Below are 23,416 nucleotides of genomic sequence, written 5' to 3' on the forward strand. Positions count from 1 at the left end.
TGCGTGTGCGTGTGCGTGTGCGTGTGCGTGTGCGTGTGCGTGTGCGTGTGTGTGTGTGGTGTAAATTCTTGTTGCTCTCGATCATGATTTTGACAGATCCACAAGGAGACAGCAGTGCGAGGAGACTTGCATCATATGTGTCAGTTATCTTCGTGTGACCACGTGCCCAAGTTTCCATGTGACCCATGTTCTGCGGTCCCCGCCTATCACATACCACAAAGTAAAACCTCTAACGCATTGTCTTCTGTGGGGAAACACTAGCAGCGCCACCACTATGCGCTGTAAACACTTAATTCTTTTCAATTACCCGATGTCTCCAAATCCTCTGCATGTTCATGCTGACACGGCGCTGTTGGTAAAGCCAAAGCTAAAATCCATTTTTGGACTAATGCGCGAGCCGCTTTGGATCTACTTTGACAAACGACTACATCCATATAAACGTGTAGGACATCGGCTTTACACACGCATAAGCTGTTAATTCTCCCTACAGATCTACATCATGTCTAAGCAGATGCCGAGTTTACGGTCAAACGCGAATGCCAGGTGTGTCCTAGAGGCACTGGTCACTGTACGAAATTGTTCTTATAGTTTAACCTATTTACACATTCACACGTGTGTCTAGTCTGTCCGCGATTTGATCGAATCTCGTTCGCCTTTTGTTACCTGCCTCGTACCTACCGGACATAACATCGTTAACGGGTCAAAGCAAGACGATACGATCATTGTGGAAACCGTGGAAACAATAGAGGTAGGTTAACCAGGCTCTAGTCATTCGATTTCTTTCGTCTGCCTCTGATGTAAAATCCGTGAAATCGATTTTTGAATTAGATATTGTTTATACTAGACGCACAATGAACCCGTGGGCGCTCGATATTTTTACCAACATTTTATTTACTCCAAAATTAACCATATGCTGCGGAAAAACTATGCTATCTTTTATGTGGAATATTTTAACTCCTTTAGGCCTACTACATAGTATACAACTATGTACTCCTAAACATCTCTTAGCTATATATGGTAACACCGAAATTTAACAGAGAGCTCTCGGCACACTTCAGAGCCCGCCTTCTAGCTTCATTCACCTTACACTTGCACAGTACTGCTACAGGTGCATTCCTTATGGCTGACAGCTAGTACCTGTGGGATTTATAACTGGTACCCTGTATATAACAATACCAGGCGCGAACAGCCTACCTGCTGGGCGGACTATAAAGCCGTACAATAATGGCACGGACCGCAACAAAGCACTAGCAAGCCGAAGTTAGGAGTTAACGTGGGAAGCACAGCATAAGGTTATAAGGTACAATGTTTAGGTGTAAGGCACTTTAGCTTCACAGCAGAGGCATTGCCATAGACTTAAAGGAAAACCTAGAAGGTTTCCGACTTGTTTTCATATGGATAGTGCATTACAGAGAGGGCTATATATACAGCGGCACATGTTCAAGTAGAAGTAACAGGTGCTAATACAAATGAAACATCTATAAGCACTTTATTTAATTACTTAATTGATACTTGGTTTAACTAATTAATAATTTTTCTAGGTAAGTACTGTTCGGCTGAAGTTTAAGGAGAATCTACGAGCAATTAAGTTTAGTTGATCAAGATATTGAACGGCGAATTGAGCTAATCAATACGTGTGCTTTCGATGAAAATTATTGGTAAAACTACTTACAAATAAACTATTCTTAACGCCGAACGTTGGGCCACATCTAGAAAATGTTTACCCAAAGCTCCATATACTTCTAAATGTGAATGTGTTTCGGAGTTTGTGATTCAGCTGAATAATAATGACGAGGAAGGGTCGCAGCTGCCAGTCAACGTGCGTGGTGAGGCGGAGGTGAGGCGGGGGTGGGTGTGAGACGAGGGTTTCACGGATAAATACATGATGATTTACACTTATTTGCATTTATTAGGTCGTAAACCCTTATTTTATTTTTCTCCAAGACCTATAGCGGGGCAGCTAGCCTCCCCCTCCCCCAACCGGAGGCACTACGGTCCTGCCACCCGTACACACATATGTCACTCCACCCCGCGCGTGTGTTAGAATGTATAGTAAATTCGGGTCGGAAATAGGGGGAGGATTAGGCACTACTGCAAACTCAGTAGGAAATCCTCGCTAATCCATCCAAATCTCGGCAATTATGATGAAGTGCTCCACCTGAAAGGCGGCGTAATCATACATTGTTTTCGCGCGGCCTGGAGTGGTGCTTGTGCGCCGGCGAAATGACCATTGTCCACTGTTGTCCGCCACTTCCACCGCCACTCCGGTGAATCTTGCGCTACTTAATAGAAGGCCGTGATAGCCATTGTTCGGCCAAGGTGGCAGAGATTTCGGGACGTGGGTAGGATAGGTGCACGGGTGTTTGAACGCCACTCGTGTGCACTTGCGCTCGTTTAGACAATACACGAGCTTTGCTTGTAAGGACCCTCAGTGCGGCTGAGAATCTGCTGTCTAAGCCCGCCTGCTTGTTAACGATGCTGGAGAAGTTCTCCAGGTGTCTCGACGACCGTGGCGGCACTTTGGACCTCGCTGGCGGTTCCTAAGTTCTCTAGTATTTGACTTGCAAAAGGACCCTCCACTATTCTTCCTTCTTCTACTTCATAATACTTTACAGAGACCGCTCTGTGCGAATAATTTCTGTTCCACGATCGTTATATATATATTTTTTTTATGCGCACGACCCTCTCTCCCCCTGCTCCCTTTCCCTCCCACTCCCTCTCCCTCTCATCGGTAGACTTTAAAGCGCCCCGAGGGTTCTTATCGAATCTTCAATGCGATGCGGCAATGCTAATTAGACAAAACCAGAACAACGGCCGACAACTCTGGTAAACGACCAGGGCATAATGGCGGCACTGCTACCCGACTTGACCCCACCATGGCAGCTTCAAAAGGGGCCCTCCAGCGACACGCACGGAGTTACCTGACTGGTTGTAATGCTAATTGCCTCTTACGGAACAAAAGTGTCCACCTCCGTAACCAGCAGACGCCGAAGCGGTCGCTATGCCTTGCGGCAAAATTGAAAAGAGCCCTAAGGCTTGCTCATTCTTGTTACGATTCCACCCGTAGGGTGAAGTGTCGCTTTCGCCCGGCGGCTTTCAATTGCCCTAAGGGTATCCAACGGCTATAGCTTGCGTGTGGTAAGGCTAACTAAACAATGTCGTGACAATAGTAGAAAGGTTTGGAAACTGTGACAAACGTTGTCTGTAATGATAGGCTTGGTACTGCCTGTGGGGAGCCAAACGCCAGCGGCAAGGTTCAATAGATGCCGCGGGCTATTAAGCCCAAGTTGGTTAGAATTAGATTAGAGTGTTGTCCTTGCTCGAAACTGAAGAGGAGGTTTCTGATATAACCTGCGATTTGTATATGGGTATGTTATAAGTATATGGGTATTTTTATGAGCTTTAACCTTATCTTTATAACCCTCATAATCTTTCATTATTTAAGGCCCGTATGCGTGTGCGCGAGGGAAATAGTGAGGTAGAGGGGAAGAGAAAAAGTGAGATGAGGAAACATTGAAGTGAGTTATATGAGGTAAACGCATATTTTATGCAGGTTACTACGAGCATATCAACATGTTCTGCTTGCATCTATGACAAATACGACATACGCATATACGCTCACCTATGACACTATTTGTCATAGGAAGATTCTTCCTATGACAAATATTGGCGAGTCAACTTCGTTCCACTTTGCAGCTGAAATTCACTGCTTGCGTTCATAATAGCGATCCTAAACTCCTATGATGCGCACAACACATACAACAATATTTGTCATAGGAAGAATCTTTCTATGACAAATAGTGTCATAGGAGAGCGTATATGCGTATGTCATATTTGTCATAGATGCTAGCAGAACAGGCTGTACATATGCACATAACGAGACCGCTTACTAAACAGGCAGCAATCAGGGTTCCAAGTGCAAGTTTTGTATCTGTTGTATCCTGTTGTACACCTCCCCTCCATCTTGACATCGTAGCCAAGGGCAAAGTTTTCACACATCATCGTGTACCCCTTGTAAAATCACGACGTGATGACGACGATATGAGTTCGCTACAAATGCTCGCGTGAGGTCGCTGCTGCGAAGCATAGAAATAATAGACTAGTTTGTCTCGCTATAATACAGCTCTATGCCACGAAGTGTGTGCGACCTACGTGGCCAATTATTCTGTTTTGGAGTTGAGAACTGTGTCCACTTCGGTGGGAGCCTCGTGGAGATATTGTGTGCGTGAAGCATGCCCCGAGGCAAGGCAGCTGGAGCTAACCGCACGCAGGGAGCGCCAACGGTGCTTGCAGAAGCTCTGCGATAGCACTCGGGCAGTGGCCCCGGGCAATATTTTCACACGTCCAATAAACATGTTGGCAGGAGCCCATAGAAAATTATGAGCTAATTACTGAAAGTTACACAAATAACCGCGAACGGGGTGGGAAAGTTTACTGGCCCCGGGTTCTGCTCGCGGAGTCTGCCGTCAACAGTGACTTTGTTCTGGTTCGAGGGGCGTGGTAGTGCGTGTCGTGCCGGTGGCATTTTACCTCTTGGCGCACGCACGCATACTTTAAACCTGTGTGGCAGGGAGCATCCATGCCTCTCCACCTCTATTGTGCTGTCCACGCGACGGTTACAGTTATTCGACCAGGAAAGGTGTTGCGAACTTAGTGGGGAAATACTGCGAATAAATCCTTTTAAACAAGGATGGGAACGTGTGCTGCCGGTGAGGACTAGAGGGTGTAACAGTTGTGGAAGGTTGTAATGACCGTCGCACGCTGTGAGCGTCCCGGGTCTATCCCGCCAGGAACCCGCTGCAATTCTAGAGAGGTTAAACGCAGTGAAAATGTTAAAGAATTAGGAAGGCGGGTGACCATTGATGACAGCTGCAGCTGGCTACTCTCCCGCGACACAACAATGTGGAAACAACACGCGCGTGTTCACTAAGCCTGAACTCTGCTCTGAAACAGTTAATAAATACTAACAAAAATCAAATGTCTAATTTGTCTGTTGTATCCGGTGGTCATATAATATTGCTAGAAATCTAGTCAATAACGTGGGGATGTAAACTACACTGACTAGTTCACACAGATGGGTATGTGCTTGCAATCAAGTTAATGTACCGCATTTTGTTTACTATATATATGGAATAGATCGCGCCCGATCAGAACTGTTCTTGGAACATATAGCAATAATATAGAACGTCCACAATATAGCCGTAGTAACTACTCCATTAACGACCGCGCTCGACCCACGGATGCGAATCTGGGCATGCGTTTAAACAGCGGGAGAGAAAGACAGAGAGAAACCGAGCGAGAGAGGGAAAGATATGGAGAACGAGAGGAGAGAGGAGAGAAAGAGATTGAGAGAAAGAGACTAGAGAGGAGAGAGAGAGTGATGGTATAAGAGAGGGAGCGAGAGAGAGAGAGAGAGAGAGGAGAGAGAGCGCGCGTGAGAGTGAGAGGGGAGAGAGAGAGAGAGAGAGAGAGAGAGAGAGAGAAACATACGCCATACGACTCACGAACACACGAATAACCCAGGATATACGCCAGAGTACTGACATGTAGACGCTGGCTTCCTGGCTTGCTGCTCGCTCACATGTACACGCTCGCTGCGCTGGATGGCTGGCTCGCTGACTCGACGCGCTAATATTGATCGCGCGAACACACGAACACACGCACACGAGACCGAAAACATAACCGCCTCCCCAACTCTGTTGGGCGGAGGTAATAATTATTATAGCAGTGATTCGGTGGCGATCTAGCCGACGCAGCGTATTAGCCAGCCAGCCGTGCAGCCGTGATTTGCACGGTCAGTTTTGAAAATGCACTTCCAAAAATGTGTAGCACGGCTTAAAATATTGATCTAAAGCCGTGTACATTGTAAAAATTGAACTCCCAAATATTTTTTCTGCACTACCACAATACTCATTCCTGGCTAATATTCCCTGAGCAGACGCGAATGCTGTGCAGTCGTGCCCTCTGGCTGTGATGATAGGTCTGCGTGTGCAGGACATTTTGGAGATGCTAGCTGGTGCGTGAAAGGATGAGAGCTAGCTGGCTGATATTCAAGGATAAATCCAGTCAGCTAGCTGGTAAATAAAAGGTACCTAACACCAGGAAATGCTGAGTCATCGTGGTCATGCGACGTGAAAAATTGAGAGGGAAGGAAGTGACTGGGTGTTGCTACAGTGCGAGTAGTTGAAGATAATTTGATGAAATTCTATGTATAGCTACCTAGTAGAATGCACTTCCGATGTTCTGGTGGCGAAGTCAAAAAGTGATTTATGATACTAAATAGAAATGTAGCGTGTGTATAGGGTAGTGAGAAGAGGTTTGCAAGGTGGGAAGTAAACAGGAAGACACTATCCATAAGAAACGGGAATTAATTTATTTCTGCGTGAAAGTTAGAGCAGAATACTGGACAATACTGTGACCACGGAACGCTCATATTTCGTAGCTTGTATGCTTATACCTGTAACCATGATTGTATCCCCCCCGACGAAGTCGGCGGGGATACTATGGTTTCATGTCTCCCCAGCCGCCGCCGCTCGGTCCGCCGCAGAGAATTTCCCTTCCGCTCTCTAACTCGGCCCCTAAGTGACCTAGCGCTACCAAACTTGGTATACTTACACATCTTGGGGAGAAGGTGAGCAGCGTACCAAAACCAGGTCACTGCGACCTTTATTTGACCTTTACCTTGACCTTGATCATATTTTCCTTCCGCTCTCTAACTCGGCCTCTAATTGACCTAGCGCTACCATGTGTAGGTACGCATGATATGTTATGCCGAGCTGGATGAAAGGCGAACTGCGCTGGGCTCAAAGCTCATTTCACAAAATATTTTTAAATAATTAAAAGGTATCTGTTGTTTCTTTTATAATCTTTTTAGCACAGTCTTTGTCATGTGTCTTTGTATGCTCCTTTTTCTTCCTACGTCCGCTTACTTTTTTCTCTTCTCTCTCTCTTTTTTTGGCCGGCGTTTTGGGGCGGGGGGGCCGCCCCCACCGCCCCCCTCTCTGGCTACGCGCCTGGTATTACTCTGTTGATTAATCTATATTGAGATATATTTTGTTGACTTATTGGTTCACACTCCCTGTAGTGTATTGTCTTGACTCAAATTGACTCAAAACCGGTACCTATATAAACAGTTATATATGCCTATATATATATATTTCGTTCACTTCTCTCCGCATCTCATAATTCCTACAAGTACTCATATTTATTGTACCAACTATGTTGTTGTTTTCCTGTATATTATTTATATGTTCCAATCCAGATATCCTCGACCCAAATTGCTTACGGTACTGACTATTGTCTAATATTTAACAAGACTATTTGTTCGATGCACTAATCATGTTCGCCAGTCTGTCCGCGTTCCAATATGTCTCGTTCACACATACTCATATTTCACCTCTATGTACATCCGTTAATTGTTTATATCTAGAGACATTTATTCCTTTATTGTCTATCAATATTTTTTTTAATATTTCGTCGTCTGCATAATAACTAATTCTATAGGGGCGGCTGACTTTGATGACCTGCGGGTTTTTCGCCGTCCCCGTGCTCCATTTAGTAATGATTGTATTTGTTTTTGTTTGTTCACGGATTGATAATCAATGTGTGATTGTATATAACTTGCACTTATGTGTCTTATGCACAAATAATTTTTTTTGCATCTTGAATCTTGAATCTTGAATCCCTCTTGAATCTTCCAGTACCACAGGCGCTCCCCGCAAGTCAGAGATTTACAAAGTGCATAAATGTAAAAAGAGGGCAGCACCTACCGAGGGTCGCCCGCCACCTACGAACGTCGAATCGGCGGGCGGGCGTGGAAAAAGTAACCGAAAAAGTGATCTACCTCCGTCTCTATCTCATACTATCTGTGTGTAGTTTGTGAATAGCTGCTTTACTCTTTCTTGGATGTTCGAGGTAAGTGTTGTGAAATTGTTGTTTTGTTGGGGGGGCCGTGACAGTGAGGATGGCGCTTTGGCAGTCCGAGAAGATTCTGAGTTTTGATATGGTGTGGAGTGCAGAGTAGTTGATTGCGAAGTCCATTGCGAGGAATATTGCGTGAAGTTCTCCGTGATAGCTGCTGCTTTTACACGAGACAGCCTTTCGGATGGCGATGGCTTGGCTGTTGATGCCATTCGCGTAGACGATGGCTGCCGCCCCACAGGGTCCAGGATTCCCGAGAGCTGATCCGTCAGTGAAGGCGATTATGGTCTTTTCATCAGTCTCCTTCAGCTGTTCCTCCGTGATTTTCCTTGCCTTTTCAGCTTGGGCGGTCGATCTGCTCTTGCTGTTACCGAGCGTGTACCATGAGTTATTAACCCTGGTTACCATCGTCGCATTGAGCGTGCCCAAGCTGTATTGTGGTTCGTGGTCAACCCGGTCCAGTGAGAAGTTCCTGCATAGGGAGTTGACAGCCATTTTGATGTGGTGTAAGGGGGTTAGGGTTCGGTGATCCATGAAGACTTTGTTATCCAGGTTATGTAGTACCATGCAGCGGAGAGGGTTGTCATGGGGCTTCCTCAGGATGCGAATGATTTCGTGAGCCAAGATTTCCTGAAAGCGGAGTCTCAGCGGTGGTACATGCGTGAGGACTTCTAGGGCCGACTCTGGTGTTGTGTTGATGGTGCCAGAGGCTCTCAGTAGGGCTATGCGCTGCACTCTGTAAATTTTCCTGAGTTGTTCCTTGGACGCGCAACACCAGATAGGGTACGCGTATTCCAGATGAGGTCTGACGCATGCCTTGTAAAGTGCGATTCCGATCTCCATTTTCATTCCGCCTATGTCTGCCATGAGCGCGCTGATTCTTGCCAGGGCTCCGAACGCTTTCTTGGCTGTTTTGTCAGTGTGTTCTTGGAACGTCAGGTGCTGATCCAAGGTGACTCTCCTATCTGCAGTAAACAACTCCTCACTCCAAAAGAAAAGCCTAACGTCGGCGCGAATGCTGAGTCTGCACTGCCTACGCTGCGTACTCCCCATACATAATCGGGGATGTAACACCAATCCATGTGGTGGCGGTGGAAGACCATCCATCCCTCCCTGGAAAAATGCAGGGCGTCCACAATGATGGAACAAAATGTTAAAATGAATAGAAATAATCTCATAGAAAGATTGCAGCGTAGCATGCCCAAGGAGTGAGTGATATTTTTATAAATTTAATCTATGTGGGAGTTTCTGTGATAGTCCCTGTTTATGATAATGCCCAGATTTTTCTACACTGAGGTAATTGATAAGTTAGTAGGTTAGGGTGATTTCGACAGGGTCCTTCTCAGAGTTTAGGATTGGCTAGCTAAAGGTCATTCTGCGGGTTGAGACCCATTTTTCAATGTGAGTAACGATACTCTGCATAGCTAATTGGTCATTCTTACTGTAAATCATGAGGTATAGTAGCGTATCATCAACAAAAAAACATCTAGAAGTAAAAATTACAGGTTTAACAGATGATTGATAAAGGCTTATAATAATAGCGGGCCAAGCACAGAACCTTTAGGAAGAACCTTTTACAATCACGGAACCTGAATCAGTGATGTAACCGTAACCACAGCTGCCATGCGTGCTGCTGTTGGCACAGACAAAAATCTACAAATTGAGTTCGTACTCAAGCTTTAGGTAGTAATATCCAATCCCATATGAGTGAGTTTAGGAATTAAAACGTCAAACTCAGTCATATGGATTGGACCATTCCAATAATAAATTTATAGTATATAATTCAAATTACATTCACTACCACAGTTTTATTGGATGTTTCTTCCATTTATTGTCCAATAGTTATACATATACAGTGTTTCCCCTGCATTGACACGAGCGAGGCGGGACGCCTTGCACAAATTCTCAGCCGCCAAACAGAAATTTGTCCAAAACACCGCCTCGCTGACGAAACTTTTGACAACTTGAAAAAGAGATTCAAGAGTCTCATACAATGTGTTCAGAATAGCTTAAAATGCACCAAATTGCTCCATTTTTTCAAAAAATTGCGGGGGGAGCATGGCCCCGGACCCTCCTAGCTTGGCCAGCACCTGCGCTGCTCGCTTTGCTAGGACCTTGAAATGCGCAAACACATCACAAAAAACATTTGCCACCTCACCGACCTTTTTGGCCAGGGGAAACACTGCATATATACACTGCTCAAGTACTCCTTCACAATGCACAGTATATCACTGTATGCAATATCTGGCACAGTGTGTACAGAGTGAGAGACGGAGAATGTGGAAAGGGATGAACAAAAAAAGTGAAGGCAGGATCGAGAGACCAGGGGAAGGGGGAGATAAGGAAATGGGAAAAGAAAGAAGGTGAGGACGCCCGGAAGTGTGAGATTGAAGTGGTTTATCACATTATACAAACACGATCAAAGAGTAATTTAATTCATGACATACATGGAACATCAAAATAAAAACACATCTATCGTTTATCCACAAACATTTGAAGATCAATTATCTTCGCGCACTACTGCCCCCCCCCCCACTACGCAGGGAGAAAATATTCCCAATAATTCCAATTTGATTCTTTGTCAATTTTTGAATTCAATGCCCTATATTCCATTATACGGCTGCATGTTCTGCCCCAACGTAAGGAGGTGCATGAGTCTGTCTGATCTATAGATGTGTGCCGACAACCAGTGATGTTTGCAATAGGCGCCACAACTAATGCTATTGCACAGGTAATTGAGATCCTACAACTCGCATAGGTGTGTAAATTCTGTCTACCGCCAAGTCCTAAAGTCATGAAAACTAATCACACTGAACAGGTCGGCCGCTCTGCTTTCTGGCACTTCTTACGTTTCAAGTTAGCAAAGAAGGATTGTGATGGTCACTATTGTGTTGTCGGCCCTCCGCACGTGGGACCCAGATCCCCGTGTATTTATCCCTGTGACCGCAGCATGCGATATTCAACCAGATTAAAAAGCTATAGACACGATAGACAGTTAAATGATGATCACAAATTACAGTAAGTCAGTAAAATCAGTCAGTAAATCAAGGTATGTTGTAGAAGTGACAGTGAAGAAGGGTTTATTAATGTGATCCAGGTAAGTTTTAGAGGTGACATGCAGTGATTAAGAATGGGGTTATTAAATTAATCCAGGTATGTTTTGTTCTGTGTATGAATTCCGATAAAATGTCTGATAAAATGTCCTTGAATTTCCGATAAAATGTCCTTGAATTTCCGATAAAATGTCCTTGAATTTCCGATAAAATGTCCTTGAATTTCCGATAAAATGTCCTCGAATTTCCGATAAAATGTCCTTGAAAAGTCATTGAAGAAAATGTCAGTCCACCTGTATGAACCATGTGTAACTAATAGTAAATGACAAATGGGGCCTGCAGATATACTATGTTCGACTACATCTGAGTGCAAACACCCATAAAATACTTAGTCAGTCTGTTACAAAACACGTGTGAGTATGGTCTACAGGTAAAGATGATTACATCTTCTTGATACCATGTATATATTCAATGCTCATTCGATAATTTTTTTTTCAAGTCCAAGTCACAGTGCAGGTTGAGCTCAGATAAGTGATATTAGGCACGGCATACTCCTCACGCTCACTGCTCACTGTGCTTATACTGCTTGCTCACTGCTTGCTTACTGGCTCATGCCGTATTCACACTAGTTGCTACGTACCCAACCACAACAGTGTTTTATTGATTTCTATTTTGTGCAGCTGCTGAAAAGGCACTTCCAAAATGGGTTCAGGAAATTCCAAAGGTATGTATGTTCTCGAACGGTTCACGGTTGTTTAAGTTTATACTGTTATTTGGCTGCTTGCAATTTATTTATTGAGAATTTTTTTCACAACATCTATGTTGTAGTTGTGTTACCATAACTTAGTATATGGCAAGCATACCGTGCAGCGCTGCTATTATTGCCCCACGCTCCAACCGGCATCTAATAGTTTCTGTGTAACATTGACTAATGGCGAGAACACTTGCTGGAAGCATAGAATATTAGCAGCTGATTTCTATGGAATAAATAGTCCTGTATTCGGGTGCTGTTGTACTTCTCAGGCAATGAAAATGTTAGGTTGAGCCAAGGTAGAAGGAAAAAAACTAATCACAATATGGTTCTTAGATACGTAAAATCGGCTGCTCGGAGTGTATAATTTTGTGGTGGGGTTCTGCCTATGTTTAATAATGACAAATTGTGCGCCTAAAACACGTAGTTCATACTCGTACAATACATATACAGGATTTGTTTGAGAAATTGGCCATCCGCTCACCCTGACTGGCACAGCTGTTCACGGCTGCTATGAATGTACCCGTGCGGTATTTCGAGTCGCAGTTTATATGGAAGTAGTATATATATGCAGAAGCTAATAATGACAAATGATTTGAGCTATTAATAGAGCAATTAATTTGAGCTAATAATTTGTCATTATTAACTCCGGATATATGCAATGTCGTGTGTTACACGCGCCTTTCTGCTTTGCGTTAACGTGGGGCTTTCCACCAGGCCGGTGTTGCTCATATATAATTGCACGACTGGTCGATGCATAGTATTGATATCACGTTATATGGCCTGACAAGTAGAAGGTAATAAATATCAGTCGATTAGGCAGTGGTGGCGGCTGCAGTAACCGATGCGAGCCAACCGGAAACTCAGAATGCCAGGGCGAAAACGGTGGTTGCTGAGTTAGAGGCTGTCTTGTGGCTGCTTAATTGGTAAGAGAGAGAGAGAGAGAAGAATAGCAGAATAGCTGTTCTAAGGCGTCACCTAGCTGTAGCGTCAGGATCGCTGCACGTGTGAGTGAGCTAGCAGGTGAGCATGACTGATTTCTCATTTTCGTGCACAAACACGCCAGTTATAACAAGATGAAACTAGACAGAGTGCACTCACGGAGAGTGCATACCTCTGCCAGCGACATACGCCATACGACTCACGAACACACGAATAACCCAGGATGATAACGCAGAGTACTGACCATGTACGAGCCTGGCTTCCTGGCTTGCTGCTCGCCCACATGTAGCACGCTCGCTGGCTCGCTGGCGCTGGGCTGCTGGGCTTGCTGACTCGACGCGCTAATATATCGCGCGAACACACGAACACATGGCCAGCCGAGACCGAAAACATAACCTTTTCCCAACTCTGTTGGGCGGAGTATAATTCTTATAGAGTGATCGGAGGCGATTCTAGCCGACGCAGCGTACTTAACAGCGAGCCGTGCAGCCGCGTGATTTGGCAGCGTCAGTTTTGAAATTGCACTTGAATATTTTTCTGCACTCCCACAATACTATCCTGGCTAATATTCCGCTGAGCAGACGCGAATGCTGTGGCATCGTGGCCTTCTGGCTGTGATGATAGGTCTGCGTGTGCAGACATTTTTGGAGATGCTAGCTGGTGCCGTGACATGATGAGGAGCTAGCTGGCTGATATTCAAGGATAAATCCAGTCAGCTTAGCTGGTAAATAAAAGGTACTAACACCAGGAAATGCTGAGTCATCGTGGTCCGCGACGTGAAAAATTGAGACGGAAGAAAGTGACTGGGTGTTGCACAAGTGCGAGTAGTTGAAGATAATTTGATTGAAATTCTATGTATAGCTACCTAGTAGAAATGCACTTCCTCGATGTTCTGGTGGCGAAGTCAAAAAGTGATTTATGATACTAAATAGAAATGTAGCGTGTTGTATAGGGTAGTTGACGAAGAGGTTGCAAGGTGGAAGTAAACAGGAAGACACTATCCATACGAACGGAATTAATTTATTTGCTGGCGTGAAAGTGAGGCAGAATATGGACAATACTGTGACCGACGGAACGCTCATAATTTCGTAGCTTGTATGCTTAACCTGTAACCATGATTGTATCCGCCCGACGAACGTCGGCGGGGGGAAAAATAGCATGTTTCAATGTCTGCCCAGCCGCGCCGCTCGTCCGCCCGCAGAGAAATTTCCTTCCGCTCTCTAACTCGGCGCCCTGAATTGACCTAGCGGGCTACAACTTAGTATAGGGCTTACACATCTTGGGGAGAAGGTGAGCAGCGTACAAACCAGGTTCACTGCGACCTTTATTGACCTTTACCTTGACCTTGATCATATTTCCTTCGCTCTCTAAGCTCGGGCCGCCTAATTGAACTAGCGCTTACAAACTTGGTATACTTACACATCTTGGGGAGAAGGTGTGTCGCGTACCAAGACAGGTCAGCTTGCGACTTATAATTTGACGCTTTAGCCTTGACCCTGATCATATTTCCGCCTTCCGCTCTCTAAACTCGGCCCTAATTGACGCTTAGCGCTACCAAAACATGGTATACTTACACATCTTGGGGAAAAAGGTGAGCACGTACAAACCAGGTCACTGCGACTTTATTTGACCTTCTACCATTGACCTTGATCATTTTCCTCGCTCTCTAACTCGGCCCCCTAAGGTGACCTAGCGCTAACAAACTTCGGTATACTTACACATCTGGGGAGAAGGTAGCGGCGTACCAAAACAGGTCACTGCGACTTTATTTGACCTTACCGTGGACCTTGATGCATATTTCGCCTTCCGCTCTCTCTAACTCTGGCGCTAATTTGACCTGCGCTACAACTTGATATACTTACACATCTTGGGGAGAAGGCTCGGGGCGAGCGTACAAAACGAGTCACTGCGACCTTTATTTGACCTTACCTTGACCGTTGATCATATTTCCCTTCCGCTCCCTAATCCGGCCCCTAATTGCACCTAAGCGCTACCAAAACTTGGTATACTTACACATCTTTGGGAGATAGGGTGTCGTGGTACCAAAACCAGGTCACTGGACCTTTATTTGACCTTTCTTTGACCTTGCCATCTATTTCCTTCCGCCTCTCTAACTCAGCCGCCTAATTGACCTAGCTGCTACAAACTTGGTATAGCTAACACATCTTGGAGAAGGTGAGCAGCGTACAAAACCCAGCGTCAGGCGACCTTTATTTGACCTTTACTTGAACTTGATCATACTTCTCCCTTGCTCTCTAATCGGCCTCTAATTGACCTACGCCTAAGCGCAAACAGGTCAACTACGCGACCTTTATTTGTACATTTACCTTGACCTTGTCATCATAATTTCCCTTCCGTCATATAATCGGCCCCCTAATTGCCCTAGCTCTACCAAACTTGTATACTTACATCATTCTTGGGCAAGAAGAGTGTGTTCGGTACCAAACCAGGTCACTACGACCGCTTATTTGACCTTTTACGCTTTGACTTGATTATATTTGCGCCTTCCGCTCTATAACTCGGCCCCTAATTGACCTAGCGGCACCAAACTTGTATATCTTACTCATCTTGGGGAGAATGTGTTGCTCGCGTACTGAAACCCAGGTCACTGCAACCTTCTATTTGGACATTGACCGTTGACGCTTGCTCATCATATCTTCTCTTCCACTCTATAACTCGGCCCCTAATTGACTGCTAGTGCGACCAGCAACTCTATACTTACACATCTTGGCGAGAACACGGGGGGGGAAACCATGTAGTTGGCGACAACTGCTTTTTCTAGTTATACATGTGTTTGTCCACGTGTTGGTCAGCTACTCACTATATGTAGCTCGTGGTGGTCATTCCTGGCTACTGAACCTAACTGCTATGTCACTATATAGAGTGATATTATGTGCTGATCTGCTGAGTTCAGGTGCAGCTATAGGGCACATCTTGATATTGACTGCTGGGCAAAGAAGTGTAGATATATAATATGGTTGTAATAGCCCATAAGTGATCGGAGAAGAAGAAATATAGTTTAAATGCATATCTTACATATCGAGATCTAGAAACAGATAGCAAGAAGTCCATATAGTAATGTGATGGGAATTTGAATCCTGTAATCTGCACAGTGTTTGCCACTGCTAGCCATGGAGTAGGAATGTGAGGTCTGTGTCATAAAAACGTTTTGGCATTGTAATGATGATTTGTGCTATTTTAAAACATGGAAAGGTCGATGAGTAAGACTAATATTACGACTAGAATGTTTCTCATAACGCCCCCGCCCTGATGGTCCAGCGTGCCAATTACTTGGACATGTATCAGAGATATAGCTTACTGCTGCTCGTCAGTTGGTATAGTTAATATCAAGATAATATCAGAAAGTGCACTCCATGTCTCCTTGGTCAAAATTGCCATGAGTATAATCCCATGTGTAATACATGTAATAATAGAGAAATATTGAAGAATGATATATATATGTCTCGTCGAATTTACACATCTAGCCTGAATAAGTTTGTCAGATCAAGACGTGAAGTTGTGAGGCTATAGGCCTGGCAATTTTACATGTATGTACGAGTTTAGCTGTATAATAATTGAAGCAGGTGTGAGAGTCACATATGAGATACACATGAGATGTAGACGTTTGTGAAAGCTGGTCAATTATAGAATAAATAGCAGGTATAGAATGATAATGAAGTTATGTTTTAGTATGCCATTTCTGCATCTAGTGGATCAATTCCATGTACCAATAGATAGTGGTGTGTATTTTCTGAATGGTATTATGAGTTTTTGTCGCTTGTATTTGTGACAAAAGAGCAGTTTAGATCCATAACTTGGTGTATTCTCTACAGCTGTTTGCTTCTCTGTGATTCAGACAGCTATAATCTGCAGAGAGCCCCCGCAGACATGACTCATAAAGGGAGCACTCCGGACACCATAGAAGCTGTCGTGTGCAAGAAGGACGATCTCAAGGATGGAGAGTAAGTCTTTACCATCCATCGAGACTACGTGGAGCAATTTCGAAATTCACTGGAAAGCTTGAAATGTTTAGACGGAGACAATGATAGAGTTAGTCTCAAAATTCATACTCACAGATCTGTATGGTAATAAAACTCACAGAGAACTCTCATGTGCATATCTAACATGCTGTTGGTGTAATGCTGTTTATTAATGTAAATTTGTTGAGCGTATTCTGTTTGTAACATGGCAAATTGCATGAAAAAGCATAGCAAAATGTAGGTGTTGGTAGGCGTACACAAGTTGTTAATTAATTAACTAATTGTGGTTTCATGTGATTTCATGTTTCTATAAACCGTGTTTATGCAGAATGAAACAAGTAGAGGTTGGTGATGGTAAAGTGCTGCTCATTAGAGAGGATGGGGCATTTCATGCCATCGGTTCAAAGTGTTCTCACTATGGGGCGCCACTAGTGAAGGGTGAGTTTTCAGTTTTAATCATGTCTGGACAGAGTGGGTGTTCCAGTCACAACATATGTGCTGTTGATTTATAGGGCCGATTATCCTGTTGTAGGTGTCTCTACATACGTGCAATATTGAATGGCACGGTACCATCTTCATAGTGTGTATAATTATATTGTCTCTCTTTCTATTGGTAGAGTAAGAGTGGTATTTTCACAGGTGCTTTGTGCAATAGTAGAGTGCGTTGTCCATGGCACGGAGCATGCTTCAGTATCAAGACCGGAGACATTGAGGATTTTCCTGGACTAGACAGTGTTCCTATACATGAGGTACGTTAATGTTTAATAGTATTAACTGCATGGTAATGTTAGATCCGTGAATAACGCATAGCACATGTAATTGCATTGTCCTCATATTCGTTTAGGTTTGTGATAAGGTTTCTAATTGTTGGCCATAGGTCTGACATGAGCTTCATTCATCGCGTTTAGTTTCTGATCTACATTCTAGTATAATGACGACATTCATGACTTTAATTTTACATTTTCTGTGAAGATTCGTTTCTGCTAAATCTTTATGATAATTTTCAGACATTACTTTCCATAAATTCCCATTCCATCCAATGTCACTCTTCCGTCATTCAAGGTCATTGTGAGAGGAAACGACGTCGTTGTCAAGGCATCAGTGGATGCTCTGTCTAAGGACAGACGAATGAAAACGATGCACAAGTGTGATTCAAAGGACAATCGAACCTTCCTGATTATCGGGGGAGGTCAGTTTTGAATCTCAGCATGTGTTTATTACTTAACTTATTACTCTACATTTACTTGTGTTATCAGTGTCAGGCCTAGCTACAACAGGCGGGGATAAGGTGATACTGATAGCGTAAGTAGTATGATACGGGCTTGCACTTGTAATTAGAGACAATTCAATTTGTCAGTTTCTGACATTTGTGATCCATCTTCAATTACTACTTACTTGTTGTTTACAACTTGGTAAAGCAGTTGTTTTCTTCTTTTTAGTGTTTTGTAGTAATAGCGGTTTATATAAGTGTTGACAGTATCGTTTGTTGCTGTTGTCCTGTTATTAATGTTTGCTTCAATGTTCAAGCCCTGTATGTGTCTTAGTATGGGATTAGTATGTGGGTTTTAGCAAAGCTTACATATACTGTGTGCTTCATAATTTATAGGCCCATCTTCAGTTACTTGTGCTGAAACCTTAAGGCAACAGGGATTCTGTGGCAAGATTGTCATAGCAACTAGAGAGGCCCATCTGCCATACGACAAGCCAAAACTCAGCAAGGTGATCTAGACCTTACCAGCGTTAGAATTTACACACATTTCGATAGTACTAGAACTTATTCTTAAAGTACAATTAAGTTTTTTTTAACTCATATCTGTTATAGTGTGCTAACAACAGAAAAATATAAAGTTTTAATTTTAATTCAATAATTTAACTTAAGTGTTGATGGATTTGACATTGCAATTGTGCATCTTTTAACACGGTCACCTAATTTCCCATTTGCCCATCATGCGCGTGTTTAGCACGGTGTCACTGTTACCGTTATTTCATCATCCTGTTCTCTCTTCGTACCACGTACAGTTGTAAACAGCTATGGTTTATTCACAGGCTCTGGACTTCGCACCAGCAAAAATTGCTCTGAGGGATGCAGCCTTCTACTCCACATATGACATTCAGCTTCTAAACAATAAGGATGTAAGAGGGTGTCACTGTTTGCATTATCAGTGATAGCAATTATCTATTGAGTCCAACTGAATATTAATTTTTCTACTGATACTAGACTAATAAAACTGGTTACATTGCACACAATTTTGAGTGGTCTTATCAGTAAGATGTCAGTAGGCCAGGTGTACTTTTCTAGTGTGTCTTGAACCTCGAAAAATGCCTTACCTGGAAATATCTATTTGTAGGCAGTGAAACTTAACCTAGCTGGGAAAAATGTTGCATTCAAAGATGGAGATACAATCAGCTATGACAAGCTAATGATAGCCACCGGTGGAACGTAAGTCCCACGTTGGCAAACACTGCAAAATATTGTGTTTGTAACACCAAATGTGAGGGATATATAACATTTAGTCATAGAACACTGATAAATTATATTGTATAGTATTGTATTGCGTTGTTTTATATCATGCTGTATCATGGCATATTGTATAACAGTATTTTCTTTGATTTTTATGTCTGACTCTCATCTTTTATCTTAGACCACGGACATTAGATTGTCCAGGCAGTGACCTTGAGAATATCTTTGTCCTGAGGACTCCAGATGATGGAAACCTAATTGCTGAGCGGGCTAAACAGAAGAAAGTCATCATCATTGGTACATCCTTCATTGGTGAGCTTTCTCAATTGTGTACTAGTGCCACTTTCTTGGATGTTTTTTTTAATTTACTAGTCAAATGCAGTAATTAATTATACTCAAATTTACATATGTGCTCAATCTCAGCCATCAAGTATCAAACAAAATAAAGATTCTAAAGCAGCTTAGGCTGTGTTGTTATATAAAATTGCCAGGTGTATTATAATCTAAGGTTTGTATGTTGTAACTTATAAGTATAGCACATCCTATTTGCCGAGCTAATTTTTGGTATTTTTGGTAGGCATGGAAGTGGCTGCATTTCTAGCAGGCAAGGCTGGCAGCGTTTCTGTGATTGGTCATGGTAATGTACCGTTTGAACGAGTGCTGGGTGCGCAAATAGGAAATGCAATGATGAAGGTATATATGCATCTAATAACAAGTCATCATATCATAATTTCCTTGTGATTTTGTTATGATTGGCACTGACATTGTTAGCTAAAGTATTTGCTGGTGATTAAGGCATACAGAAAGAGTTTATTATAATGCTATTATCTATATGTCTCCTTGTTTCCATTGCAGTTGTTTGTAGCAAAAAAAGTAGAGTTTTACATGGAAAATGGAGTGAAAGAGTTTGTTGGCCATGATGGTAAACTTTCCAAGGTCATCCTGACGAGTGGTGAGAAACTCGACGCTGATGTATGTGTGGTAGGAGCAGGTAAGTTTCTGTGAGCCAGTGAACACCTACTTTGGGTACAATAAACCATCGGCTCTTATATCATCCACCTCATGGAAATTGACCATTTGAGCGAGGTAACCTAGCTTGCCACTCCCCTGGATATTGTTACTAGGTCGGTCAAACTAGTCCATTTTCATGTGTTTTTAGTACTTACTTACTTACTTATCCTCTTGGTCCCCCGATGGGACATAGCCGTAGGCATGTTTTTAGTACTCGCAAGCCAAATTGTCTACTTTGTTGTGTTCCGTTGCCAAACATTGTTTTTTAGAACATTTTATCACAACAAAGCTTGGCTGGAGCTGACTGTTAATCATACCAGCTGGGTAGCTTATGGTATTTTAACCACGGCAATACCAGATATATCTAAGAGGACATCAGTTGTAAATGGATGTTAAGCAGTAAGGTGCAGGATTTACTTGAGGAAATCTGGCATCAGCTGGCTAAAGGCTGATCACCAAGTCAGCTTTTTCTGTATCTGTTTTTGAGAGCAGTATATGCTATTATACATTAATAAACATATAACTTGATTATGTTCTATAGGTGTGACCCCGTGCACAAAGTTACTAAATGATTCTGGCTTAGAAATGACAGATCGTGGCCATGTCGTTGTAGACAAGGTAAGCCCTAACCAGGCTACCCTGTAAAAATCTTGCTAATAAATTGTTATATCACAACCAGCTTGTAAAAAAATCTTGCAACTTATTTGCTTAAATTGCACTACCAGCAGTAAGTTTGGTTGGGAGTGTACCTTTAGCATAGATAAAGATTAGCATGAACTTAGCTTTGGCATGAGATTTCAGAATATCACAATATAGTTTCAGAAAATTGGCTCCACATATGCAGTTACGCCAGTGTGGGCACGTATACATCCAGGCACTGTGGTAATGAATGCTTATCCAATTCTCGTCGGCATTTTGTTACAGAGGATGGGAAGTAGTAATGCCGATGTGTTTGCGTGCGGCGACATCGTTGTCTTCCCACTTTTCCTATGCAATGATAAGAGAGTGAACATACAGCATTGGCAGATGGCAAGCCAGCACGGTGAGTCACACATGTATCACAAGTATCAGTGTAAAGCCTGGGACACACTATGCGAATTTCGCTGTGATCTGATCCGCGGAGAAAATATTCGCACCCGCATGCGATATATTGAGCGGACACACTACACGCGATCTACTGTCGCCACACGGCTCCAACCATGGCTCCAACAGTCATGTGATCTCTGGTGAACGCACCAATCTGTACGCAGCGATAAAAATTTGCAGCAAAAATATCAAACATGTTTGATAGCTGCGAATTTGCGAATTTCAGTGCAGATAAAATTCGCGGCGAAATTTGCCATCGCTTGAGCAAACACACTGCGAATTTCGCGGTGATTTTAACAATCGCCGCGGTCGTGCTAATGAATTTGCATTGTGTGTTCCCCACTTAATGACGTAATTACGAAATAAGACAGGAACTCTGTCTGTGCTGGCACATCATAGGTCAGCGTTCATCGTAGAGTAAAGATATAAGATATAACAGTTTTATTTATTGCTTTCAGTATTGGTAAGTACAAGAATTTTAACAGAGTGGATAATAAACAATACAGTGAAGGGATGACGAAAAGACCATACGGTCATCTAGTCAGTCATCCCCTGGAAAAATGATATAAAGTACTCGGGCAGCTGTCATTGGAGTAGAAATATAACTAGAGCCGCAGAGCGTCTGGGCTCATCTGAGGTCTGTTGCTACGGTTATAAACGTAACATTTAAGTCGTGCGTAGTGACACCTTTGTTAGGCGCAGATATGCAGATACGCAGTTGCGTACACATCATTTCAGCAACCTTCTGCATTCTGCATACCTCCCAAATCCCATTGGTTGATACAAATCGCGTGCCTGAAACTCCTGTTTTATGGTCCATTGTGACCCTAACCCTAACCCTATTAAAAAAAAAGAAGAAATTTAATTGTTGTAAAAATTATTTGTTGTTATGAAATTGTTGTAAGTAAATCATGTAAATATTTTCCTTAATTGGAAAGAAATAGTTAAATGGATAAAGATAGAAAATTACAGAAAACAGGTAAATAATAAAAAATCTGATGGGATTCGATTCAAGGACCTTTGAGCCGTAATCCTGTGCTGTAGCCGTTTCCAGATTATGGATGTGCCATGAATATGAGAACACTGTGACATCATTGAGGCAGTTAAGGAATCCATGTTTAACCCTCCTCTTGAGGGTCAAAAGGTTATAAGACAATTACTCTTCGCACGTCAGTTGAAAGCACATTTCATGGTCCTTTCAATAAAGTGATAAAAATGGTAGGTCAGCACTGAAACAAAAAAGTTCGTGACTGTTCGTTAGCCCATGTCCTCAGAAAATGTCTGATATCTGACCTTTCCCCCACTGCCCTTTGACCTGTGACCTCCAATTTCGGCACAGTGATGGCTTTTCCTACCATGATACTATACACCGACTATCACGAGCCTAGGTCGTGCCGTTTAGATTTGTGCCGCAATTCTGCATTTCCTCCCTATACCTTAAGTTAAGGAGGGAATGTTCCTCCTTCTTTTACACCTCTTAACCTTTGACCTTTGACCCCCAGCTTTGACATCCCTACTCGTTTTCGGATTACCCCCCTACGTCCCGACTTTCGAATCCGTACGTCGAGCCGTTTAGATTTGTGCCCAACTGTTGACGCATGGACGCACTATCATGCAATTCTACAAGCTGCAACTGACTACGTCAGATGAGCTAATAAAATAAAAGTGTTCTAATGGAATATTTGCACGTAACTGTAAACTAAGGACTTAGTCAACATGAAAAGGTTGTTTCCTAAATCTAACCTGGGACTTTTAAATGTAGATCTATGCATAAAATAATGATCTATGAAAATGAGAATAAATTTTTTTTATGTTAGACCATTCATTTTGGTAGAACTAAGAAGCTGAACCCATGCAGCAACCCCTCTTTCGAAACAGCAAGTTGGAAGAACCCGATGAAACTATCACAAGTTAAAACTAGTCATTGCTTGTGCTCCAACACAGTTTATTTGATGCCCACTCCTGCATGTCACTGGGCCCATACACTTTCCCCTAACCCCAATCCTATTACTAAACCCTAACTCCAACCTGACCTCTAATCCTCACCCTAACCTAATCCTAACCATAACTTGCCCCATTAAGTCCCCCAATTTTTGTAACCTGAGAGACATGGACCCTTTGAGCATCACTGATCATGAGTGCATGTGTGGGCATGACGATGTCATTTGTGAGTGCGTGCTGGTGGCAGTGTTCATCGTTTGTTATCTTGTTT

General features: G+C 43.0%; 1 protein-coding gene across 5 annotated transcripts in view; it reads left to right on the forward strand.

The window, feature by feature from the left end:
* LOC106809336 (apoptosis-inducing factor 3-like) overlaps window positions 1-23,416 on the forward strand; it is a 50,049-nt gene that overhangs the window by 23,749 nt on the left and 2,884 nt on the right. The window contains exons 1-15 of one of the 5 annotated variants that reach the window (XM_014812393.1): window positions 588-748; window positions 7,701-7,914; window positions 11,654-11,697; window positions 16,527-16,628; window positions 16,975-17,084; window positions 17,286-17,395; window positions 17,709-17,835; window positions 18,253-18,365; window positions 18,693-18,779; window positions 18,995-19,086; window positions 19,289-19,419; window positions 19,685-19,800; window positions 19,963-20,098; window positions 20,660-20,736; window positions 21,043-21,160. In XM_014812393.1, the coding sequence (XP_014667879.1) occupies window positions 7,906-7,914; window positions 11,654-11,697; window positions 16,527-16,628; window positions 16,975-17,084; window positions 17,286-17,395; window positions 17,709-17,835; window positions 18,253-18,365; window positions 18,693-18,779; window positions 18,995-19,086; window positions 19,289-19,419; window positions 19,685-19,800; window positions 19,963-20,098; window positions 20,660-20,736; window positions 21,043-21,160 (1,372 nt within the window). In that variant the 5' untranslated portion in view covers window positions 588-748; window positions 7,701-7,905. Of the gene's footprint in view, window positions 1-587; window positions 749-7,700; window positions 7,915-11,615; window positions 11,698-16,522; window positions 16,629-16,974; window positions 17,085-17,285; window positions 17,396-17,708; window positions 17,836-18,252; window positions 18,366-18,692; window positions 18,780-18,994; window positions 19,087-19,288; window positions 19,420-19,684; window positions 19,801-19,962; window positions 20,099-20,659; window positions 20,737-21,042; window positions 21,161-23,416 lie in introns of those variants that run through there. The other 4 variants (XM_014812394.1, XM_014812396.1, XM_014812395.1 and 1 more) reach the window with 4 other exon arrangements.

Source organism: Priapulus caudatus, unplaced genomic scaffold (genome assembly GCF_000485595.1).
Source record: "Priapulus caudatus unplaced genomic scaffold, Priapulus_caudatus-5.0.1 Scaffold345, whole genome shotgun sequence".
NCBI classification, from domain to species: domain Eukaryota; kingdom Metazoa; phylum Priapulida; class Priapulimorpha; order Priapulimorphida; family Priapulidae; genus Priapulus; species Priapulus caudatus.